Source organism: Struthio camelus, chromosome 2, assembly GCF_040807025.1.
Source record: "Struthio camelus isolate bStrCam1 chromosome 2, bStrCam1.hap1, whole genome shotgun sequence".
NCBI classification, from domain to species: Eukaryota; Metazoa; Chordata; class Aves; order Struthioniformes; family Struthionidae; genus Struthio; species Struthio camelus.
Window position 1 is genome coordinate 8188941 of NC_090943.1, and position 25949 is coordinate 8214889.

General features: G+C 42.9%; 1 protein-coding gene and 1 long non-coding RNA gene across 6 annotated transcripts in view; one reads left to right on the forward strand and one right to left on the reverse strand.

Moving 5' to 3' along the window:
• PRKAG2 (protein kinase AMP-activated non-catalytic subunit gamma 2) overlaps nt 1–25949 on the reverse strand; it is a 290028-nt gene that overhangs the window by 210241 nt on the left and 53838 nt on the right. For 3 of the 5 annotated variants that reach the window (XR_011139516.1, XM_068934205.1, XM_068934204.1), the window contains exon 2: nt 2524–2595. Coding sequence is in view for 4 of the 5 variants with exons in the window: in XM_068934205.1 (XP_068790306.1) it covers nt 2524–2595 (72 nt within the window). In the remaining variant the exon portion in view is untranslated. Of the gene's footprint in view, nt 1–2523; nt 2596–17020; nt 17092–17181; nt 17317–25949 lie in introns of those variants that run through there. The other 2 variants (XM_068934206.1, XM_068934207.1) reach the window with 2 other exon arrangements.
• On the forward strand, nt 17444–24957 carry LOC104148661 (uncharacterized). Its single transcript, XR_695175.2, has 3 exons — nt 17444–18865; nt 21265–21414; nt 21858–24957. It is a non-coding gene; the product is annotated as an uncharacterized lncRNA (long non-coding RNA).

The following is a 25949-nucleotide window of genomic DNA, read 5'->3' on the forward strand; positions in this document are numbered from 1 at the left end:
AAGGATAAGCGATTAAGGTACTCAACTAAACCTCAGGAAATGTGTGCCACATTACCACCGCTGCCAAAAAAATCCTATCTGAACCCGAGCAAATAATTCTCTGCCCTTCAGTTCCCTAGTTGCGTAATGAGGTCGATTGTCATCGGATAATGACTGACAGACACTTCCATGGTCGAGTGCTGAGAATCTTTGTGAAAAATGTTAACGCAGTTTCTAAAAGCCTTTCACAAAGACCACCGAATTCAATTAATGGCAGATCAGAAAGGCTGTGAGCTGTGGCTGAGAGACAGGCTGTGAACGACTCTCCTCTAACTTGATCTATTGCCCAGGCAATAGAGGAGTTAAGTGCAAGAAGGGAGACATCCCTGATTAATTGCTACCCTCCAATATGAGGGGTGAACAGAAAATCCATGCTACTAATGAAATACTGACTTTTTTAGCATACAGAAGTTATGCATCAGACTGCGATTTCAAACCTGAATAAAGGAAAACCGTGTAACTAGAAAGTAAACAGTAACTCAGGCACTTTCTTCTGTAGACGCAGCAGCGATGGGCAAACTTTTACTATTACATAAGATAGTACAGTCTGACACAAGTCATCGTTCACTAACAGCAAAGATCCCATCCTCCCCATTGAGGAGAAAAGTGAGGCTTAGGATGAGATGCATGGCAACAGATTTTATTGGATGATCTTACCAGAAGCTGGGCTTAGTCGACTGGTTTTTTTTAACACTTTGTTGCACGTGTTGAACAGAGCTCTAAGTACAATGTTAGAAAAAACTCTGTATCCTACATGCTCAATCAAAAAAGTCAGTTAAATAAAGCAATTTCAGATGTCAAGCCCCTTTTTGGCTATTCCAAAGTGAATCCCACTTCTATTAGAAGAGCTTGACCCCAGTTTGGGGAGAAAAATAGCGCTCACTGAAACTGCAAAAAGAGGTGACTACTGAAATGCTCTTCTAGTTCTCTTCAAGACAACTACTCATCAAAAGAGAATCACCAGACCAGTAAGAGAAAAAACAGGGACATCACAAATGCTAAAGGAACACTTTTAAGATATATTACACAGTAGTGCCTATGAGTATGATTAGCCTCAGTATATTTTTTCAGGACTGAGACTCATGGAGCTCTCTCATCATTCTTCGGGAAAAGGAGGTGATAAACGGAGAAATCAATTTTCAGCTAGAAACACTTGCCCTCTTCCAGCACGACAACCCTTTCAAAAAATGTCACATCGTTCACTTTATTCAAACCCATCAAACAAGTGTCTTTAGTAACAGCCTATTTTAGCTTCCCTGGCATTTACATGATTTCCTTTGTGTCCATCGTTGACTCTAAGGCCACAGTCTTAAAAGGTCCAATGCAGAAAAGGACAAGGCCAATGTTATAAACATATTCAACTACTGATGGATTGCAGAAGTTTTTTAAACAATTGTCCTTTGCTGTGAGGTGCAAAGGAATAGGAACTCGTGCTGTCAAGGCAGCTAAATTATTAGCGGTCTAGAAGTAGATTAGTTTCACTGAGGAGATATTTATTGCTTCACCTGCCTTGAACTACAACCGCTGACACTGTGACAAATGGCCCATAGCGGGTTTAATCTTAACAGAGGTCCATATCCTTGTAAGTATTGTCACAAGCCAAACTGGTCTGCTGTGTAGCTACAGATCAGCTGTTTGCGTAGTCGCTCCCTTCACCACGTCTGTAACTTGGCTGGTAGGAGGCTTACACTTAGCAGACCAACTTGTATTTCAAAGCTCTGTGAAAACTATGAGGCCAAGACTTGAACATGAAAGATCCCGCCTACAACTTTTGTTGCTCTGAAAACATGTAGGTTATGTCTTAACAATTTCCAACGTTATCTGCTGAATATGCTCGCCTGATTATTTTAAAGCAAGGCAATTTTGTGAATGTATCGGATTAATTTAATAGCAGGCTGCTGGAAAAATAAAGCACAGCAATGCCTCCAGCTTGACAACCTGAGTTAATCCACATCGTGGAGGCACACCCTCCCACCTTGTTTACTGCTTTGGCTTCAGCAGATGAACACAGCTCGTTTTGCCAGAGCCAAGGATGGATAGATCAAGGAAAATGAATAGTTAAACAAACCCTCTCCAGTCAGAGAACAACTATTAGGAGGCAATTCAAGGAAAACAGGCCACAGATGCCTATTTGGGGACTGTGTTACTCTAGCAACACCGCAAATTTTGGTAGCTTGCTATGTTCCTAAGAATACGGTTATGCAATACCACTTCATTACAACAGTGTTACACATAACACCCGCAGTGTTTAAAGCAATACCACTACAGACATTATCATCCTTTAAAGGATATACTGCGTAAGCACAGCCATGGTAAGGGGTCTTCTGCACAAGTCATTACCTTTGCCCTGGTGGACCTCTCCCAAGAGGTTACAGGTAAAGCAGGTAAGATTAAAACTCCAGGCCTTTGTAAACCTAATACATTGTGTTTATCACCAAGGGAATCGGCCACTAGAGTGAGGGTGAAGCTTTGAAAATATCCTACCTTGCGAGAAGCATTTTTGTCTGTGCTCTCCACATCACCATCCAAGAAGGGCATGGCAAACGAGCTGAGATCCTGTTAGGAGAGAGAAGAAAAATTGTTGTCCTGTATTAATGTCTTCTTCCTTTCATCAGATAATCCCATGATTCAAGTTCACTGTTTTATTTCTGAAATGCCCGGTGGTTTATCCCCATCCACCCACTGGTGAGCAACAATAAGGGCTCTGACGGTTCCCCTTGCCTGTGAAATCAGTGTCACGTTTAAGTAACAAGTGGTTACGGAGTCCCTAGCAGGGCTTGTGCTGCATCATCTTGCAAAAGGCACTCAGCATCCGGACAACCAGAGCTGAAGGTTCCTTATACTCAAAGGGAGGTACCCAAATCCCACAGAAAAATTCACAAGAAATTACAGTGTAAATATAGCCACTTGCTCAGCAAATGGCATATCTTGCCTTCAGTGGGGACTCTAATCCTGTTTTAGAGCGTATTTACGGCAATAAACAAAACCTGAATGAGAATATGCCAATGTTCTGAAAATACGTAAGATATATAGCAAAGAGGGAGAAGACAGAGACATGGTGCACAGAGACAAACTAACCAATTCATTTTCACAGCTTAGAGAGGATCACACAACTCCGTGAGAGTGCAGAAAACAAGACCATAAGACAAGGAGACACGTTCATCTTTAACAAAAACAAATTGTAACTATACTCCCCCTCCTGCTGTCTGCTCTCTTTATGCTATTTTGTGTTCCAGCCCTGGGACTTTCAGAGCTCCTTTTTAAACGCACAATGAAATTTTCTTTGCAAGTGTCAAGTTTAGCATCAGCCTGCTCAAAAAAGCCAATACTGAGTGGTGATCAATAGCACCTGATGCTGGGTGCTGAAGATCTGCCAGGGAAGAACTGCGGCTTGGATCCCAAGCCTCCCTTTTAACGTAGAATCTCTCTGATGCAAGGCATCACCCCTTAAATGCAATGATTCAGTCCTCCCCCACCCCACACCTGCATCTCATTTTAAATTGTTTAAAACATGAACAAATAGCAATTTCACATAAGCTTAATTTGAGATTAAATAGATTTTAATTAAAAATTACCACTGGCTGAGAAGTTTGCACGGCTTGCTTGCCAAAGGCCTTCAGAATTCAGAACAGCCACAGGTCTAATCACATCACATTGTGTAATCATACTAAATCCAAAATATGCTTAAAAATGTGTACAACAGGCATAATCTTTACAAGGGTTTGAAAATATTCTGGTTACATAATGAACAACAAAAATAAGGAACAAAATATTGAATTACTGGAACTGAAGCACATGGGAGTAATTCATGCCAAGTTTTAAAAAAAAAAAAAAAAAAGCAGCAGTCACACTTGGCCAAACTGGCCCTGAGTTGTTAGGCCATAAACTATAAAGTATTCACCACAAATTATTATGCTTCAAGCTCCATCTGTGCAAGTTCAATGGGAACTATCTACAAACGAACAAACTACAAAGCACCGGCAGAACTATATAACATCACCCTCATCAGCACGCTTTGACATATGTGTTTCATATTGCAATCATTTGCAAATGCAAATGTAAACAAGCATATCAAAACCAAAAGAGGAGTCATTTCGTTTGGCTTGAATTTTCACTATCACCCAGGTTTGACTGAGGCTGAACCAGGCACCACAGGGTCTTAAATAAAAGCTTCTGTATTAATTTGCTTACTCTTACAATTGCTTAACACCAAAAATGACTTACATACTCCACATAAAAACTATCCAGGCATAAACAGCACTAATAAACACTGTTAATAACTGAATTACTACATTGCTACTTCATATGTTACTACACGACTTAAAAGATGAATCTCTGTGAAGAATTTTAAGAGCCTAATGGAAAGTTACACAAAAACATATCCCCTCATGTTTACTTTAATTTAGCCAAAGGATTTACCAACATTTTCCTCTACCCATCTTTGGCAGTGAAGAAGATGAAATCTTATGTGTGCTGTGTCCTTTTCCACGGAATAAATCAGGGAAACAACTCTTCTGAGCTCCACATATTATTAACCTTCCTATACTACTGGTAGCTTTTTGTAATTGCAAGGCTGGAGGCTGAACTGAAGAAACTGGGTTTAAGGAGGCACTTATATCTAGCGGTCAGGCTTGAGTAAGTGACTCAGGAAATCTGGAACATCTGGGAAAGGAACCATAACTTCTCTTTTGAGCAGAAATCTTCAAAAACAGGAAGGGGTAGGTATAACTATTTTCCTAGGACCTAAATTTCAGTTGCCAGTTACAATCCCAAGCTTAAAAATATATAAATATTGTATTCTAACGATTAAAAGTATAATGAAACCCACCTAATAATTCTATTCTAATTTGTACCTCTCAAATGTCATGGAGGTATGCTTATTTTCTCTTTCTTCAAATGCAGAAGAGGAGACCTCTAGCTATAAACAGAAATAACTGGAGCTATACCAGAACCTCTTTGCATGAGACCTTTCTGTGTTAATATTGTGCTGGAGAACATTTTAAACGGGCAAATAATTGGACTTTCATTTCTATGAAAAAGTCCCCAGCTGCGGCTACTGCCTAACAATTTTTCCATCTTTCGTTCCTTCACAGGATTCCAGATGCAAAGATACCCTTTTACAGAAGGAAAAAATACATCATTCAAGGGCCAGCCTGCAAACGCTGCTCTTTCAATTCTGGGCCAGTTTGTTAAGCAAGGAAATGTTAGATACGTATTTCCTCTTTACACGTAGCTCTGCAGAATACAAAATAGATACTTGTTTCTTCTTCATGTTCTTCTTCATCCACAAGCATATATGACTGGATGCTGACCACATGGTTGATGAACCTCTGTTTTTTTTTAAATAGGGCCTCTCTCTAAAAAAAAAATGTTTTTTGATAAGAACTGCTTCAAAAGTGTTGTAAGACATCAGCAGTACATCTTGATGGACCAGTGCTGCAGCCCTAGCTCTTACTACATATCTGGCTGCTCTGATCTTATGCCAACTGATAAATGTTGAAGGTTTGTTTCGCCATTAACTCAGCATTAGACCATTCTTAGAATGAGCTTTCTCACGCATGGGCACAGCATGGGTATTATCCACTAACACCCTTCAGTCCTGCTTTACTGTCCTTGGACTACGTGCCCTAGAAAATCACGTGTTTCTGGAGAGACATTTTAAAAACTTCCGCCAAAGGCACACAGTAACATCTTGGTACAAGGAAGAGTCATTCTCCCTTGAGATTGCAAAGCCCTGAGTAAAGAATAAACGGCATCCCTCCCTGTATCCATCAGTTTTAGCGTTACATCCTCCGGTAGAAAACTTCTGCAGAGACCAAAGGTTATAGGTCTCTACAGACCTATAGGTTTATAGGTTTCCATAAAGGAAAAAGGCCGGCAGAGATTACAGCTCCTAGCGGTGCTAATCTGGAATTAAGTCTACGTAAAGTCTATTTTGTAAGGTTGTGTTAGCCTTTCTGCTATGTTCCTGTTCCTCTTTCCCCACCCCAACAGAAAATCCTCCAAACAGTGGAAAACATAATGGCAATTGCTCCGCTGGAAACTATTCTACGAGGCAGGTCAAGTAAAACATAACCCATCATCCCTGTAACATGGTACTTCTGAAGCAGAGTTACTGTATGTAAGGTACTTGTTAATGGAACCGAGGAAAATTAGAGAAAAACTTTTCAGCTGAGGGTGGGGAGAGAGATCTGCCTCAGAAGTGAAATTCAGACTCTCAATTCTGAAAACTGCTTTTTGTGATATCTCAAATCTAATGTTTCAAATTTAATGTTCCTTCTTTTTCAGAGAGCTTCTGATGTCTCATTTGGTTATGGTTGAAGGAAGAAAGGAATCTCTGGGGTCTCTTTTTTTTGCAGCTGCATTCAACTCCAATGCCACGTCAGATATAAGATCACTTTAATATACAGTGATGCAACACCGAAATTTTTCCTCGTGTTTTTACGACGATAGGATTCTCAGTCCTTCACGTTGCTCGGTGCACTCCAACGGCCAGCTTTCCCTTCTGTCATCCTCAATTAGAAAAAAAAGACCTCTTGTACAGTTTAGATTTACTTTACAGCCACAAGGCCACTTCAGATTTATTTCGTTCTCAAATGACTTCTATTTACAAGAAGTTGTCATGGTAGCTTGTGTTATATTCCCTGAGGAATACAGCCACTGGGATATCAAAGCCGTACCTGCTTTTTCCAGAGGACCGGCAGAGCTGTGGTACAGCAGAGCTATAGCTCTGCGCTCCTGCTATCAGCTGGTCTCTGACCCGGGAAGGAAAATCTCCCACAACAGCTAATACATAGCTGATTGTCCATGACTTTTTTTTTTTATTGTTAGCACAAGAGACAACAGTCACTCACAGTTTTATGCAGTAAAGACATAGAAGCAGTAGATAGATACAAAAAAGCAACTACCCTGATTTTTTTAATTAGGTTTAACTGCTGGGTTTTTTTTTTTCCAGGGCATAAATCAGGATAATTCTGTCTGCCTGCGCGCTTACCTTCTCTTTCACTTCTTTCACTACTTCCTCTGGGGCACAATCAGACACCTGGAAGGTTACTGATTCTTCACACGACTCCTGAAAGTAACCTCAAAATATCTTGCCTCCAAAAATTAGACTAATTCTAAGGTGATTCTTCTCTGGGTTACCCCCCCACCTAAAGGAGAGGTCCTTGCTCCCACGGAAGCGAACACATGCGCCCTCACTCCTTTCTGACTCTTCTCTTATTCCTCTCACAGCTCTTACACCAAAATGCTTAGAATTATGTGAAAAGAAAGAACAATAAAATTCTTGTTCTTTGATTTCCTGGAAAAACAAAGTCACAAAAATCCCTTTCTCAGAACTGTTTTGGAGAGTAGGAAGGAAAACTGTATTTTAGGATACAGACAGCAACTGCACCAGCGGGCATAGTGTAGCCAAATGGCAACAGGAACAAGATCTGGTTAGCCAAGCCATTTTTCACCTTTTCCAGACAGTTTCACTGCTCCTTTCCTTGCCGGTGATGACTCCTGCCAGACAGGCCTGCCCAGACACGCTGGTCTGACCGCCGCTGCAGTTGGGGACCTTGGTGTCAGAAGAGGGTTTCCAGCAATTCTGTTGCGGAGGCTGCAAGCTTAAATAGCAGGCCACTAAAGCCTTGAATCCAGTAAACAAGACATTAAGAATTAAAGGGATCCTTTTTTATTACTGTTTTGTTTCAAGGCTGCTTTGGCAGCCAAGCTGATAAAGCTTTCCTGCAACTGCTGAAGCCAAGGAGCCAGGAAGGCACTCCAGGGCCCGCTGGGATTGACAGGTCAAAGACCTGTTTCCAAGGGTGGGGGAAACACCTTCCAAGGCCCCAGAGACCCCTTCCCTGTGACCTGCACGGTTAATTGTTCTGAGGCCAGAAGGAAGGCAGAGATGGGGCTTCCTCTTATACTTGATGTGCTGGATTAGACCTTCCAAGAAACCTTAAGGAAAAGCCAGTAATGGCCTGCCAATGCAAGAAGAGCTCATATTCAACTACTTTCTCTTTTCAGACAGCCATGCTACTTAGAAAGGATGTACACTTTAATATAAATTTACAGCTATGCAAAAAGGCCTACAGCTCTACAGCTGAGGCCACAGGACCCCCCACAATGCAAACTTGTGTCTGACACCATAGAGGTTTGGTGGTTTTTTGAAGACATCTATAGTATTTCCGATCAAGAGAATACAATACACACATGTGACTTATGAGAGTGTAAGTAACTCAGGCTCTTTTAGCTGCCCTATGCTAAAGGTTGTATGGATACAAGTATTTCGACAGTTTTTAAAGAATAAAATCTGATCAAAATATTTTTCATCCTGTCTTTTAATTTTAAAGCATAGACAATTTAACATTATTCCTATTTTTCAGAAGCAAACATACTACTTCTCAAAGAGCGGCCAACCTTTGAAGATGTGTACTGCTGCGGTACAGTGAGTATTTCCAGTTGTTTGTGTCAGACAGTTCACTAATGTCGTCTGACTGTTTCCTTGCCGCATACTGTTAGTAGCGTACTGGCCTCAAGTGTTGCTACCTTGCAGCGGTAACTCCCACTACACAAAGCAGGGGAACGGGAAAATATTTTCCATCCATTGAAGCACAAATAATGTGAACTAGTATATCTCTTCCAGACATACCACTAGCACCATGCATTTCAGGGCTGGGTATTAAAAGACTATTTCATGAGCAGCTCCCCGCTGCCATCCATTGCAACTGTCCCTTCAAATGCAGGACATGACCGTGCAAGAGCACATCTCTGGCTGTCTGAAGACCTGTAGCTGTGCCGGTGGGTCCATGACTCATGAGCATGGTCTACGCATTGGTCATGTTTCAGGGGAGCTTCAGGTCAGAATGGCTTCACAGCAGCCCTAGGGGCCAACTCTGCTGAAAGGCTGGTGGCCTCCGCTATAAGGCCTTCAAACAAGTAGCATCACATAGCCCTGACTGCTGATGGTGTCACCTGTGAGATATCATTTTTCTGTTTCCCTGACTTCTTTATATATATTCAGATTGCAGAAAACTTAAGGTTGTGAAATGCCTGCCAGACTTTACAGTCTCTCTTAGTACAAAACCCAAGCAGGAGGTGACACTTTACCAAGACAGCTTTTCAATATGGGGAGACAGCTCCTTTAATCAAAAAAAAAAAAAAAAAAAGATACTGACAAATTAAGCTAAGAGCGCTGACAAAAGCCCTGATCTCGCAAGGCACTGCTAAAGACTGCCTTCTTCATCGTCAGACCCTAACAGGGCTCTTGGGGTCTACTACTCTGCTGTCATTACTGAACTGCGACTACTTCAAATAGCCTTCCGAGTGCAGAGTCAGGCTTTCTTTTTAACATTAGTTGTGAACTGTTTCTTTAAGCTTAACCTAAGCACCAGCAGATTTTGTTAGATCAGCCTTGGATTTGTATCTATTGCAAGCCTATGTAAAACTGAGCAACAAACGTGCTACCTACGCTAATAGCCTGCGAGCAGATTTCAAAGCAAACTCTGAACACTAAGGAACAGAGGGAATATCTCGGTAGCTTTGACTGAACAGAAGTTTTTCATTTTTGAGAACGATCTTATCTAGCAGACTTGTGGGATTTATATCAAATCATTCAGCTATTGCACAAGGAAAGATTCGTACCTGACATACACAGAAATTTCTGTCCTTTTATTTTTGTTGTTTTGATATACTAGGCACAACATAGCATAAGACTTGCTACATTGTTCTATTCCTTTAGGAAAAGGTTGCTCTTTGCTTTGCTTTTCTCCCTCCCCCATGCCATTTAGACTGCACATTTAGTATGTGTTTTGGAGAGAGATGTGAGTCGTACTGTGAGACTTTAGGATGCTGGTGACTAAGTCTCGGTATGACTCAATGGGAGTGGGCAGTAACAGATGTACAAAGCTGGTTAGATTTGGGCAAGGCAGCTTTGTACTTCCTAAGGCTCTTTCTATTTGACTTCTATTAATTTTAAGGCTATTCGTATTAAAAAAACAAAAACAATCAAGTTGGTCTGGAGAGCTTCAGATCGTAGACATAGAGATTTCATTTTGTCCACTGCAGGAGGATGCCCAGAGGCAGCTCTGTCATGTGGGTGACTGTGCAGGAACAGCTGTGCACGGTTCGATGTCAAGGTGGCTACAGCATCAGACTTGAAATAACGGAAGTAAAGCACCTAAAGCAAATGTCCTGTCTGGAAGAAATGCAGAGATACAATTTGAAAAGCTAGGGCATTACGGCTGCCTAAAATCCAACCTAGATCTTGGTTTGTAAAAATCATCATCCATCTGGGGACAATGTCTCGTATCAAAACCTTGGCAGTCTCAGCTCAGCTCCTGTTGCACAGGAGTCTGCCTAAGAAATCCAACCTGTATGCCATTTAAAGGCATTTCCAAAGGCTGCACCAAAAAAACAAAGAACTAAATAGCGGCTTAGGCCATCTCCCCCTCTCTCCCAGGTTGCCTGGCTTGGGTTGCTACCACTTTGCCTAAAAGAGCTGCTAAAACTGAGAATTTCTAGGGGAAGGGGAGGAGGAGAGTCATGAAACTAATAATTCCTTGATGTTTCCCCTGAAAAAAAGCTGTCCCAACTGGTGGTCCTGAGTTGTCCTGATCATGGCATGCTGCCTGCCTCCAGCACAGCCTTCGTCATTTCTAAGCCTCCTAACTGACCCTTACAGGTATTAAGATCCAGCAGTCTATACCAAATCTATCCTTCTTTATGAAGTCTTATGAGGCTCTTATGGGGCTACAGTCAGGAGACTGCGGATTGTTTTTTTGTTTTTCTCTTAATTTCAGAGTTGCATCGCTAGAACACATTCCTACACTCTTCATGGAAAAACTGAAATTTTCTTCCAGGACTCCTGATTTCCTGCCAGGAAGCACCACCATGTTGGTCAGTGACGCAGCCTTTGAAAAGGAGGTGGGCACAGCCTGGAGAGAGCCCTCAGAGCTGGTGTGGGACACAATCAGTTCTCCCTGGAGACCTATAAGATCTGTAATATTCAGAGAGTTCAGGGCTCGGTGGTAATACTATGATGAAGAATATTGCTCTCTACCTGAAGCCAATTAGTAAATCAGAGAACATCGCTCAGGGCTCCCTAGCAAAGCATGCATGAGATCCCCATGCACACGACGACAGCCTGGTTTGTCAGCTCCTTCACACTAAGAACTAAGCAGTACTGTGACTGACAGCATGTTTATTACAACAGCAGATGGATAACTAAGCTAAAGCGTAAATAACAAAATGTCATTAAAAAAAAAAAAGAGAGAGAAAGGGAGAGAACAGCAGAGACTGCAAGTCAGAGAGGAAAACAACAAAATTCTCAATATTCTCTCTAATAACATAGTCTATACACAATCTCTCTGAGGCCGGCTCCTGCACGCATCCAACCTATGGGAGAACTCAGTTGCCTTTTTCATGTTTGCATGATTTGCAGGGATCAAGCTGCCTACAAACTGCGGAGCAAGTATGAATGCTCTGTGGACTCTGCTGGACTCCACAAACTCATTATTAAGTCCTATTCTGAGGTGCTCAGCCTAAGACCTTTCTGCAGTGAAACATTTCATCCAAGAAACACGCAGAGTCAACAGAGCTGAGACAAAAGCAGAAGATCACATACCTCAGATCTAGAAAATGTGGTCAGTTAGAATGATGAGAGCATTAAGGAACAACCAAAAGACACACTGCAAGGTAGCAAGAGACTGGAAACGTGACCCTTCAGACGGCACATATTCAGTGCCAAGAGAATTGCTTTCCAAAACTTACATGTTTGTCTTACATAAATGAGATACAATATCTCACAGGATTTACAGAGAAAGGCAAGAAAGGTCCATATTTTCTATAAAACATAACTCTGGCCAAGGAAACAGTAGAACCACAGGGAACAAATGATGATTTTGCCATAACATAATGAAAATACTTGAGATGCTACAGCATGAGGGCAATCTGAAGGGGATTCAAATGAATGGTTATCATGAGTCTTTCTAAATCATCTCTATACTTCAGCTACCTAAAAAGTCATGGCATTTTGCATTTTGATATTCTTCAGCTCTCTAGGGGACCAGATGGGGGATTGCAGAAAATCATTTAGAAAATCACTTCCTCAGGGAACAGCAAAATACAACAAAATCAGAACTGAAAACCTCCAACTGATGGCTTTAACTGAGGAAGACTTGCAGGGTTCTGCCTTGCTTATACATGACTAAAAAAGGTGAAATTCATACCAGGCAGAAAAACTCTGCCGTCAATACTGGAACTATTCTTCCAGATCACTGCATTTAGGAAGATCGCTGCTTGTTCCCTCCTCTTTACATGCTTTTCAGTTAATAACCATGAATAATCTTAATAACTAGAAGAAGGCTCACAGCTGGAAAGCTAGGGAAGTGAGGAACCCGCTCGGATCAAGCAGTCCCTCAGCTAAAAAAGAAAGAAAAAATTTAGAAGCAAGGAAAAAATTAGGCAAGGAAAAGAAGAACAGGATAGCTCTGTGCTTGGTGTGCTGAAGAGCTGGATGGGAGTTCAAAGGAGACGACACATGAAGCACATGCTGTGGACAATTCCCCACTTCATGTGTTTCTGCTACATCACTCCGCAACTATGGAAAACAATTTCATGCCTACCAAGTTTACACATGCTTTGCCATAGTTTGCTTACAGTTTTAGCACTGCATGCAAAACATACTGTCTCTTTTTATTTCGCAGGCTAAACTATTTCTTTTTGCTTTTCTCAAAAGAAAAGCTCCTTACCAACACAAATTCCACCCTAACTCTCAGCATGGATGTCTTCACTTAAACGTACGTTTTGCTGAAGCTGACAATATAAAAGAACCCTCAAGGACAGAAGAAAGATCAAATCCTCAGAGACAATCTAAAAAAATCGCCCCAGTCATAGTACAGGGCTCTGCCTTAAACTCGGCGTGTAAGTCCTTCAGCTCCCACCCTAAGCTCTGAGCTGAGAGGTGCTGAGAGCTGCGGAGAAAAAAATCGGTACCTTTATTATTTTTTCCAGTTAGTGCTGCCATGTAAAACCAATAAACTGCATTACATCTTTTGCCCTGCGGGACTCCAAACTGCTTTACAAACTGCAAATCCAGTCCGGAATAACTTTACGGTTGGACTTAGTAGTGAGACTTTCATTGCCTGTTCTGGCTTTCTGTTTGACCTCTGGGAAGGCATCGAGGACAGGATTTCTGTCACCTAATTTTAGCCATCTAAAATGCTCGGCATCCGTCCCACACTTTTTGCCTAGGCTCCTGTAACAGACAGCAGAGAAAAACAGGCGTCTCTCATGGGCATTTCACTCCAGTTTCCTCGGTTCAGGGACGCCAAGGAGAGGCGAGACGACTTGCTTAAAACTTTGGATGATTCACGAGACGACAAATGAAGCCTACCCTTTACTTCTCCCTCTTCGCTGCCTGTAAAACAGGAATAAAATCACTTCTTCTCCCTGTCTCTTCTATTTAGAAAGTAAGCTGTCCAGGCATGGGACGGCCTCTCACGGGCATCTCTACCCAGCAATCAGAAGCAGGCTTTAAACTAGCTAGTTTTAAGCTAGTGCTGATAACAGCGTAGCCATGACAACACCAGGCCTAGCTGGCAAATCCCCTGGGGAAGCTGAGTAACTACTCAGGCAATTTAGCTCACTTTGAGCTCCTCACTGCTGCCGTGGTGCGGCTGCCGGGGCTGAGCCAGCCTCGCTTGAGCCCAGCCTCAGTCACGTCTTCGCCTGCAGTCTAGACACACCACGAGCACCCGTAGGACGGGGCGCGCGACGAAGCCCTAAGCTCCGTCGGTATTTCTAAGCGTTTCTAAAGTGATCGTTTTCTTTACACAGCGTTGGTTGGCGTACAGAAAGCCTGGTTAGCTCTTTGACGGAGCGAGCGCTCGTTGGAGGGGAAGTGAAGGAGTCCCTATATCCAACCGAGGCAATGACCATCTTGGGAACAAAGATGGATCCAATATTTACCCAGCAGGAAAATCTTGCGAACCATGAGACACGCGGAACGACACAGCACCGGGATTAGTCATTCTCACTTGAGAGAGCGACTACTGAAAATAAATTGTCACAGTCGGTTCGGTTTGGAAATAATTCTTGCATGGAAAGGGAAGGACCGAAATAACGCACATTAAGTTCTTTCTAAGTACTGTACGTGCAACACTAAGATCTTAAAGCAGGTATTTCCCCAAAATAAACTGTAGGCTTCTTTCAGGGGCTATAGCTTTTACTGGTATACGCTGTTTTTTCTCCAGAAATTGTGCCTACTTTAGACCCAGTATAGGGGGAAAAAAAACTACAAACAGCCATATTTACCTCTGGCTCCTTTAATAGGAGTCTTCTAATTTTAACCATCTTACCCTTTATGTTCCCTTTTAAGCATCAATGATCACAATGGACCTATATGAATATGCCATCAAGAAAAGACAAGCACACAAACTTACGTTCAGGTAAATCCCATTTTAAACTTAAGCTAGATATCTACATATACGTTGCTAAAAAACATTTATGCCTCGTGCACTGGTTCAGAAACCCAGCAGGTATAGGCCAGCTGAAACAGGTAAATCTGTATTTGATCTGGCTGGTAGTTAATATATTAAAATGTGTTGCAAAGACTTTTATCTCGCTCAGGAGCGCGGGAAACATCTCCAAGCTAGCAGGGCACTTTGGCCACGGCGACGGATGGACAGAACATGAGCCTGACGCAGGAGAGGCCATTTTACAACGGGGTGTCGCTCCAAGGCGGGGGGCAGGCAACGCAAATCCTTCGTATTTCGTCAGAAATGAACCTTGTACAAGACTCGCCAAACGCCGGTCGCTGCCAGAGGCACAGGGAGAGCCTCCGCGCTTGTGCCTCTCCCTGGTACAGACAGCCACAGCGCCAAGGAGCTTCACCAAAAGCCTTGCAGAAAAGAAACGGTCACCCCAGCAGAAAACAAACCTAGGCGAGCGAGAACCAAACTAGTATTTCTCAAGGTGAATTAAATCCACAAGCAGGAAACCTTGAGTCAGAACACTTTTTTATTCCTGTTTGGCTTGCTATTTTTATTTTCATAGAAAAACATCAAATTTTCCTCACTATCAAAAATTAAGTTTTTGCAAGTAATACACCCCTTAAAATACACTGGTTATTTTTCCTGACCTAAAATGATAATCTGTATCTACAGCCATTAAAAAGTTGTGCAGCTTTTAGTATGCATTTAAATCCAAGTTTTATTCACATTTGTTTCGAGCTCCAATAGGATGGAAATTGGACTTAAAGCTGCACACAGTCAGCCATTACAAGCAAGCAGAAGAAGTCATCAGAAGAAGAGTATAAGTTTATCAAAACCTGTATCAGTTCTTTAAACAAAAGTATGGGTACCTACAGTGAGAAACACAAACCGATTGCCACTGCTGACTATTTCCTCCAAGAATATAGAGCTGCTAGATCTCATCTTCTCACAGGCAATCTTTGCTTTTACTCACACACAGAACATGCTCTCATATAGGAGAATCCATATAGTAAACACATAGACTCATATACATATACACATGATAACAAGCTCTCACAGTTTTCCAACAAATTCTCTTGACTTTAAATGATTAAATTAGTCACTGGGCTTACTTGGCTAGTCCAATAAGCTAAAATGACGCCAGGATTTTCTCTTCCTGCTGGAAAACCAGTTTGCTGCCTTAGGCAAACTCTGGTTCAGGGTGATTTCCACCGGCATGACTTACCTTTAAAGCTTTACACCAATATTGCTTTTTATTCACCTAATTTCTTCTCAATGACCGTAAGACATCCTAGTACAGGTTGCCACAATTTGAAATAAACACTAAAAAAAAAAAAAGTTTTTCAAAATTATTATGTTTTTATTCCACTCTCAGTAAACCCTGGACAAAACTGAAGTGCAACCAAGTTCTTTTTTCTGGGCTTCCTGCTGCCACCCTTTTGATCAAGTTGGTATTTTGAAAAGCAAGGGTTTGGCCCAATGTCAAGAGGACCCACTTCATCCTCTTCCCAGTCATTTCCTCTTCCCATAGATGCTGCAGGCCTCCACACTCCCAGTTTCAGTAACTCCAGACTCCTCTCATCTCCTAAGGGTGCCCTAAATCAGGCCAACCTCTCTTTTACAGCCTCTCTCAGATTTGGACCATTTGCCCCATACAGGGGGATACAGCTATTGGACCATGTTCTCCAAGGGCAGGAACCCTCAGTCTCTCCTAACCGGCCCTGCACCTGAAATTGTGGCCTCTATAACAGAAGCAGTGACCAGCAAGCTAAACATATAGGAGCCGGGAAAATACCTTTTATCTTATTCCAGACTAGACTGTAGTAACTGTTCACCAGCCCCCTTCCAGCACCTCGCTAACAGGGCACCTTTAAACCTGCTGCTTCAGGTTCGACCCTAGGAAACAGTCAGCATCATCCCCATCGGCTGTTCCTCATCTCACCGGCCCATTAATTGCAGTGCCAAGTGATGTGTGCTCAGCATTTAGCTTCGTAGCAGAAAAATGGAAGAGAAGCACATGAAGCCTGCAATATGCATCTTTCTCCAGACAGATTTTCATCAGATATCAAAATAAAGAAAGGCAATCAGCAAAATTCAACTCGCCGTCAACAAGCTGCCCAACAAACGGGGTTTTTTGGTTTGCAAAGACCGGCCACAGCAATTAGTTGCACAGCAGTATGGGCTTCTCTTAGACGATCAGTATGAGAAAAAAGGCATTGCAGGATGCAGAGACCAGATGGTTTTAGGCTGAAATTAAATAAACACCCCAAAAAGATAATCTCTCTTTCCAAAACACTAAGAAAAAGTTATGCAAGGAAAAAAAAAACCACCCAGCTACATTCTTTAACTAGATAAAAGAACATTTTGTTCAGCCTTGGAATAGCTATTGTAATTAAATGCTCTAAAAACAGGACAACAACCCTGCGCCAGCCATGCATACAAAAGAGACAAAACAAGATGAAAAAAAAAAACAAAATACCCAAGAACCATGCAATTCTTACACGGCCTGAAGGACGCCTGCTTCTCAGCCGAGTCCTGCAGCGCGCTCAGGCTGCTCCGCCTAGGCGACTGCAAAACCTGCTCCCTTTACGAGTCCCTGACAAAATAAAATCAACCCAAAACTGAAGAAAGCCAGGGACGATCGAGGTACGTGCTGACTTACAGCTCTGAAAAATCCTGCCGTCTGGCTGGAGACGTCCATCCGTCAAGAACTGCCGGGGAAGCTTTCCCCCTAAAGGCAGGCGGATTTTCGCATTTCAGGCTCTGCTCCCGAAGCGGAGGCTGCAACAGATGGGGCCCCGGGGCCCGGCGCGCGGCTGGCTGGCGGCGCGGCGGGCGCGGGGACGGCAGGCAGCGCTAGGTAACTCCGGGTAGCGCAGGCGGCAGCCTTCCCTCCCGCCGCAGGCTGCGTGCCAAAAACGCTTTAGACACCGACCGCTTCAATTACAAGAATGCGGCAACCTGTCGCACCGGCTCCGGAGGGGGCTAACAACACCACGCGCGCCAGGCGAGCGGGTAATTAAAGCACGGCATTGGGCGCGCTAGCGAACCGCTGTGTGGGTACACCGGGGAAAGTTTGGGAGTTCAAATAACCACAGACGGTTTTTAATGCAATCCGACGGAAAGGGGATCCTGTTTTCAAGAGCAGAAGTTTCACATAGCTGAGGCTGCGTCTGCATCATAATCTAATACTTCAGGGAAGGCGGCGCAGAGCAGCAGATGCATTTCAAAAAGCCTGCCTGCTGCGCTGTAACACTTCCGTGCCCAACCTAACCGCAAGTCCACGCTGCATCTGTGCCAAAGTCGCATTATTTCTCTGCACTTAAGTGCTCCCCTCTGCAACATGAACGCAGCAAGTCCTAATCGACTCCGGAGCTTCCTACAAAGACCTCACTGGGAGAATGGGTTGGCTAAATGCAAGGGATAACGTTACCAATAAAAATAGAGATAAGAGCACAGATGAATCAGACTCTGAAAATCCAAGAAGGCATACCACATGAACAAAAATGGATGCTAGCACAGCAGCGTAAACTCTCCAAATAGGAGCTGAGGGATAGCGGGGATTTTTAAAATTTTCATCTTCAGCGGGAACTCTTTGAAAAAACCCTCTTTATAATAACATTCAGCTCTGATTATTCCACCAAACAATCTCATAAAGTGTCTTTTACTGGAAAGGAAATAAATCCCCACCCGACAGGGCCATATCTCTGGCCAAGGCGCTATCAAAGTAAGTCTGCCACAGGTGGGGTCATCTCTGTAGAAGAAGCTGACGTTAAGGCAAAAGACAGAAAGATCATCCTTGCAGCGTCCGATAATTTTAACAAAAGGTATCAAAACCCTTGCGTAACGAACTGACACCTACTTGGAGAAACACGGAGCCAAATACTGAGCCATGAAGCACTGCCAGCCCTTTCTTAGTCGTTTCCAAACAGCGTCCGAGATGACGTTCTCAAGCATTCCTTAACTAATGGCTACCAGTTTCTGAATCAAACCGCGCAACTGGCTTGCCTTGTGCATCACCCACACCGGGTCAGACATACTCGCAGCTCAGCACGACTCATCGCAGGAGCCCGCACCTCACTGGCAACTAGGCCCAACCATCACTGCCTTTAACTCCAGTCTAAAGCAAGTAATGAACATCCCTGACGCCCGGCAGATTTCTTTCTTCGCCAGCGACAGAGCTGCAGGCCTGCTGATGCCCCTCGTGAGCCAGGCGCAGAGCGCGGCCTGGAAAATGCCCGCTGTCCTCAGCTCCCCTTGGAGTGCTAAGTGCACTTCCATTTGATGAAATAGCTCCTTTCCAAGCAGGAGAGCAGAAAATGGTACATACTGTTCACTCGCAAATGGTAGGTATTACTTGCACCATTTTAAGAGCAGCTCAGTAACAGCCTTTTTTAACACGGGTGACAGAAATGAGCAAATATTGAGCATGTAGAAGGTTTTTTCCCCTGGGTAAATAAATATTTTAAGCGTGCAGAACATACAAATACTTTGGGGGAAAATAAACAAACTACCTTCTATAAATCTGTTTCGGTGGTACCTGAGAACCTGGGTAAGCAGCTGAGGCGAGTGAAACACATTTGTGTCTCTCCTCCTTTAGCTATAGGAGAAAGGGAGACATCTGTGGCTGACCTACAAAGGGCAAAAAGGAAGATCTTTTTGTCTTGGAAAAAAAGAGGTTCTCCAAAAAACAGACTGCAAAACAAGGTTCAGCTCAAATGCTTCCATGACAGGTAACTGAGAAGGATGATTATTTTGATTACAGATAAGATAAAATCAAACGGGTATTAACAGCCAGGAGGATGTCTCGCATCCCTACATCATTCCTTTTCCAGTCGCTCCTGGGACTCAGGCTGATGTAACCAACTAAAAGAAACACGCAGACCTATTCAGAGGGTATTTTTTTTTAAATCTTCAAAATTTATTTGAGTCTCAAAGTCAGATCTGGCACAAATTCTGCCTTGAAAACATGCCTTTTCCTCCCCCACCTTTGGATAAAGAATACAAAATAAGAGAAACAGATTGCACAACTACATCTCAGATAAGCAGCGTAGTTAATGGTTTAAACACCGTTTCATAAATATTCACTGAAAGAGTTTTTGGATTCTGTCCAGTTTCTGACATCCATGAAAAACAGTTAATCATTTGCCATTTTCTTTCACCCTTCTGGGATGAAAAATAGGTAGCTTTTCTATTATTATTATTATTATTATTTCTTACCATTATTTGATGACTACTCACATTTACACAGCATATGTCTTGCCAGAGAACCCCAAGCTACTCTTGAGGCTATAGGCCTGTGAAAATCACATTTATGTAAATATTTATGTCCTCTGTATTAATTAAGTAACACCTGTCTTATAGCCGAAATATTCCCTGATCAAATACCTGTGCTCAGGTGTGGCTCGTCAGGCAACTAGGTAAGATCTGAGAAAAAAAAAAAAATCTGATTTCTGAACAAATAACTTGTTTTATGCAGTGGTTTCAGGTGCACATGCTCCAGTTTGAAATACTGATGCTTTGCAGCAGCCTCCATGACAAAGAGCAGCAGTGAGTTAGTGTACAACATATTGCATAACTGTGTGCAACATGAGAAAACGTCCAGATAATCTCATTAAATCATATTTACAACCGTACTTTAATCACAAGTTCTAAGAGACTGCGAGAACATGGATCCAAAATTCCAGATATTTCCTGACATATTATGGGCAATTTATAAGCCTTCAGAAAACGCTTTATATAATCAACTTTCCGCACAACAATAAGGTCTAACAGGTATAAGTACTCAAATAGAATTTTTAGATCTTTAAAATTTTCTTCAAATTCTTAAGTCTTTCTTTGTGCTTAAAGCCCATCAGTCACTGCTTGTATTATAAATACATGCCTTTAAAAAAGATTTCATTTTAGAGCATTTCTAGAACATTAGTATATTTGGAATGGTTTTAGGATTTGCATGTTTTACAGGGCAGTAACACTGTGGAGGAAAATCACTAAAAGCCACTGGCACCTTCTATAGCGCATCAATCAAACACTTGCATATGGTCCAAAAATCAAAATATGGGGAAAACAGATTCATAACTGGCACATTCTTACCAAGGTAAATGAAAGAAACCATTTGCCTAACTGGAACAGAGACAGTGTTGTGCCAGCTAGGTCTTGTTTTTCCATTTTGAAAGAGAGAAAAATCTAAGGATTCAGGTTTGCAAAGGCTGCTATGTGCCGACCACTTACTGAGTCGTGGGATCCAGAATCCTGACTCAGATCCTCAGCTGCACTCCATGATTTCCAGTTCTGTTGCACACAATTCCTATAAGATTCACTCATGTTATTCCAAAACACTAACTCTGTTTCTTCTACTTTTTGGTCTAAGTACAAGCCCAAAGTCCCAAACATTTCAAACCGGCAGTACAGCCACCTTGCACAGTTCCCCAGAGGAGACTCAAAATGCTTTGCTATTGGTTGTTGTTATTTATATTGTCTAATTTTCACACAGATTTAGAGCTTTTGTAAGTACAACATAAATTAGATGAGTAGATTCTTCCATTATATTTACTCGTGCTTACTAAGCAAGCAGACCCTTGAAATCAGTGGAGCTGCCGTCCGGAAAGCAAGATACCACTTAGAAACGCAGTAGTATATAGCGATTACTGAGGTACACTGCGAGTCAGCCCCCTGCTTGGCATGGCAGGGCATTCGTTCTTGCCCACTGAGAGTTTCAGAAAGTTTCTTTCTGTTTTTTTCAAAGACCACAGTTGTCACATCCACGGCTGCCATGCAGTCCATTCCTGGAAACAGCTCCTGAGCACAGGGAGCAGCAACCAAGAGCAACACGCAGTACCGATGCGAGCAGTGACAGCCGGAAGCCAGGAAGCCAACACGCCTGGGAGAAGCTCAGGTAAGAGGAGTAGCTCCTTGAAAGTCAGGAATAGCCACACCAGGCCTTGCAGAAAACTTGCACAGCCCAAGGGGAAGTTGGAGCGGGGAGAGAGAAGGAGAAAACTGCTGACGAGCACCATAAACGGCACCTGCTCTGAGTAGCATACCCAAAGCAGTCTCTCAAGAACCGATGTTTGGAAAAGGGCAGCTGTGATCTGCAAGAGCTGGAATAAAGGAGCTCAGGAAAAAAGTTTTAATCCCCAACACCCCAACAAAAAGAGGTGGGGATGAACTATGGAGTTCATGCCTCAAAATCAAGCAAGACTGGAAATTAGCGTGGCAGGGAGAGAACAAAACAGCAAGAGAGGAACAGAGAGAAATATCCCTTGCAAAACAAAATCCACCCAGTTCATCCCTTTATTCATCTCAAGCAGTCATAGTTTTTTCTTTGTAAATTTTCAGCATGATCTACCAAGCAGTGAACCGAATAGCTGGAATTCATGACTCACTGTTGACAAGCCAGAAGCAGAGCATCCATGTGAGAAACACCAAAACTCAGCGAGCCAGCGCCCACCTCTCCTGGGGGAGAGAGCACCCTGCCTGCCTTGGCAGCAACAGCAGACTGCAGTGCACTACGGAGACGCCCTGACTAGCTCAGGTACCAGAAGCTGGATAGCTGCATTCAGGTGGTACCTGCTCAAATTAATCTGTCTAGCCTGTCAGCAGGACTAAAGCAGTCCTGTATATTCTCTATGTTTACAAATATACCCAAACCCTAATGATATCAAAAGATTTAAGTGTTCAAACAGTACTGGAATATAAGCAACACGAGCTTTGTGCCCTGCTCACACTGCCCTTCCCACCCTGCCACTTGTCGCCATGTCTCCAGCTATGAGGACAGGCAGATACAGCCTCTGTTCTACCACAGCAGGAGGGGACAGGGGATGAGGCTGGAGGCACTCCTGGAGAAGTGCCAGAGCAGAGCTGCTCTATATACAGGGTCAGTGGAGGTCTCTGAGTGACATGGGAGAATTAGGAGGGCTGGGCTGGGACACGGTGTCCATAACTCAAGGAGTGAAGGCCTGACACTTGGGACTGTAATCCTGTACGATAGAAGTTAAGTCCCTCAGAGAGATCCTGACCTCCAAGGAAGATTACATCAGAGAGTACAATTAATATAGGACACTCGGTGAAAAGAGAAGGATAACCTCACTGTTTCCACAGAGCCCCTGGATACCTCCCTCCCTCTCGCTGCAGATGTTCAGCTGTGCTGTGATGCTTACTGGTATCAGTGATGTTTCGTGTTTTTTGGAATCGGAGTTGTGCAGAACTCAATGGTAGCAACTGCTGAATCAGTATGACCTGAACTACGCTGTATAGGCCTGCTCAGAGTGCCTAGCACCTTCCTTCTCTAAGAAACGCACTTCATTTTAAAAGTCCTGAAAGACAGGGGACATCTCTTATCCTATTTCTAATGTACTCCTTAGGGAATTGGCTGAGAAACAGCCTTTATGTTCAGTCCTTGCAATAAACAGACATAGTCCCACAAGGCAACAGAAGAAGGAGGGTGCTGTGGCATCTAGAAGTGGGTAAACATTTTATGGGAGTAGGAACTGGCTGTAACAGAAAGAGCTCCTACCATGGGCTTCAGTGTAAAATCCCTGTATTTCTGCAAAAGGCTCTTCATCAGGGTCTACTAAAAATTGTACTCTGCAATATCACTCTCTAGGCAGTGACACATGGCTTCACCGGTAGGACACACCAATGTGAAAGATGAGGCCTGGAGCAGAGACCAAGCTAGTGAGCGCTGTTTGATTTATTAACTGAACTCCCGCACCAGAACGGAAGCTGCCAAGGACCAGTGCTTCCATGAGGATATAGCAACATCAGCATGGATGAACAGACACACCTCAGCTCTACTACTGCCCCCTTTGTCACTCAGCCCCTGGGCTGCCTCGCACTACCTGTCACGGCCACATGCCCCGCTGTCCTGCGGGGCTGTGGCAGCAGCAGGGCTGGAGGAGTCAGCACCTAAAGAACCAGGGAATGGGGTGGGACAAGGAGGCAGCACAGAGAAAAAGATGATGGCAATTAGCTCCACCTAAAAAAGTTTCTGAAGAGCCATACCTGAACTGTCTAAAGCCTTCAAGACTGCTCTACAGTTTGTGGCTGAGTGTCTAAAATGATGCAGCACACCTGCAGCTCTCTGGAGACCACCGATAATTTACCAAAAAGACAACATCCTGCTACAATAACTTAACAGTGGAGCTATCCAGGAACTAAGATGTTTCTGCAGGGTGCAGAGCCTGTTTTATTTTGTTTGAATTTCATGGCTATTAACATCCATCCTAGGACTCAGTCATGCTGGATGCTCAGTTATTCCGTTTAAGTTCTCCCATAACCCCAGAGCACAGGTAAATTACCCATGTATTTACACATTTGCACAACCTGGCTAGGAACTGCATGTTCTTCATACCAGGGATTCTGTGTTTTCCGAAGCACTCTCTGCACGTACTGACTATACTGCATGCCACTTTTAAGTATGTAATAAATAGTAACCATTAACTTTGAATTGAAATCAGAGGCCACCTAGAAAAGGATAAAGCAGCTGCACGAATGCAGAAACGAGCAGTTGTAATGTCACCAAGGGTTTAGAAGCTGAAGAACAAAGATCTCTACTGGTATCAACTGACTGCTGAAAAAAAAGGCGGTAACGCCACCCTGCAGCATTTAAAGCAGGTCAGTGTGGCAAGAAAATAAATACTTTTAAATATATATCATTATGTAATAGATACCCTACGTGGAGCCACAAATTCATCATAAAGAATATGGTAAATGTACGTGTCATTTTAATGAAAATAAGGTAAAGCAGTTTACCAACTCATTTTGACTTACAGAGACATGCTGGGGTTGGGGGCTGAATATAGTGGGTATGAGCAACCTGGACATTTGCAGACAGGCACGAATGCTTGATGATTAAATATCTGCACTTGAATAGCAAAGAGAAGCCCCATTTTTAAATTGTAACTACAGATGAGGGCAGGGACTTTCTGGAATACAGATGGGCAATTTACCTGCCTGAGAGCAAGCCTGCCTTATCCAAAAGAGGGGTGTAGGAAGGACAGTCTGTGTAAAAGCACTGTGACCAGGACACGAAGCAAAGGAAGCACTGCTAAGGAGCTTGCTTAATAAACTGGCTCTCGGGCAAGAGGGGAAAGGCTGGGTGCTGGGTTCCCCGGCGCTGCGCTGTGGGCACGACCTCCACCGGCCCCGCCAGCGCAGAGAGACGCCTTCCCCGAGAAGGTCAGAGACCGCAGTCGGGGTTGGACTTAGCCTCCCCTTGATCGTTTTTTTCCCAGTGCTCTCGAATACTGCATTTCTGAAAACTCTAAGTAGCCTCTTCTTTGGCAAAGGTTGTTTCCTCTAATGAGCTCTGAAATAGATGCCATTTCCGATAAAAATTCAGTGTTTATTTAACGGGCAGAAACTTGCAAACAGCAATTCTGGATGTAGGGAGCACCTAGTGAGAGTGCAGTTATTTTAAGAAGAAATGTTTGATTTCCACCACAGGGACGTATTTACAAAAAATAAAACAAAATACAAAACAAATAAGAGCACACACAGAGCGTAGGTTTTACTTCCTATTTTTACCATTTCAGTAATAATTAAAAATAATCTACCCACGTCCAAAAGAAAAGCGTGCTCTCAAAGTCTCTGACAACAGGCTTTCTAAATACATCCTAGAAAAAGAATCTGCCTAAAGAAAAGTGAATGCAACTGAGTTTTGAAAAACCCAATGAATAAACAACCAATGGAAAAAAAAAAAAAACAAAAGTACAAATGATCCTTGCAGGAGAAAAGCTTATGCCCATTTCTTTAGGGTTTTTTTTTTTTTTGTAAAGGTGAGATGTCTTTGCACAGAAAGCAATCACTCAAGCTCCTGAAAGTGGTTTTTTTTTTTTTGGCTTAGAAGATTCATGAAATAATTTATAAGGGGAAGTATCAGCAAAGAAAAGGGTGTAAACTACCACTGGATTCATCTCACTCAAACTCTGATTCTGATCGATAGGAATAATTATTCCTTCTGTGTGTGTGAGTATGTATACACTTCTAAAAATATACACAGCTATATATAGACACATAAAAAAGCTAATGTCACATGCGAATATTTTTAGGCCTTCCCATCTTCCATGGTCTGGACTCCTTATTACATCTACATTTTCAGGGATGAAAGATGCCTTTGTGATGAAGGCTGGCAGGATATCCACGTGCTATTCCTAGCCGCAGTTTGTATAAACTCTGGTGTGCCCCTGAAGGCCTGAGCCTGCAGAACGCTGTCTGATCTCTCTTCTCAATCAGATCTTGTCTAGGTTTGCTTAAGAAGGGTTTAATTAACTTTTTAAAACGTATTTTGAGCATTTTCATGAAACTGGAAGAAAATTAGAGCAGTTCTATTTCTTTCTTTTTCCTTTTTTTTTTTTTTTTTACATTGTGCACTTGACAAAATATTGGCTTAAACCCATAAATAAAACAACCGCTACAGCAGCTAACAAC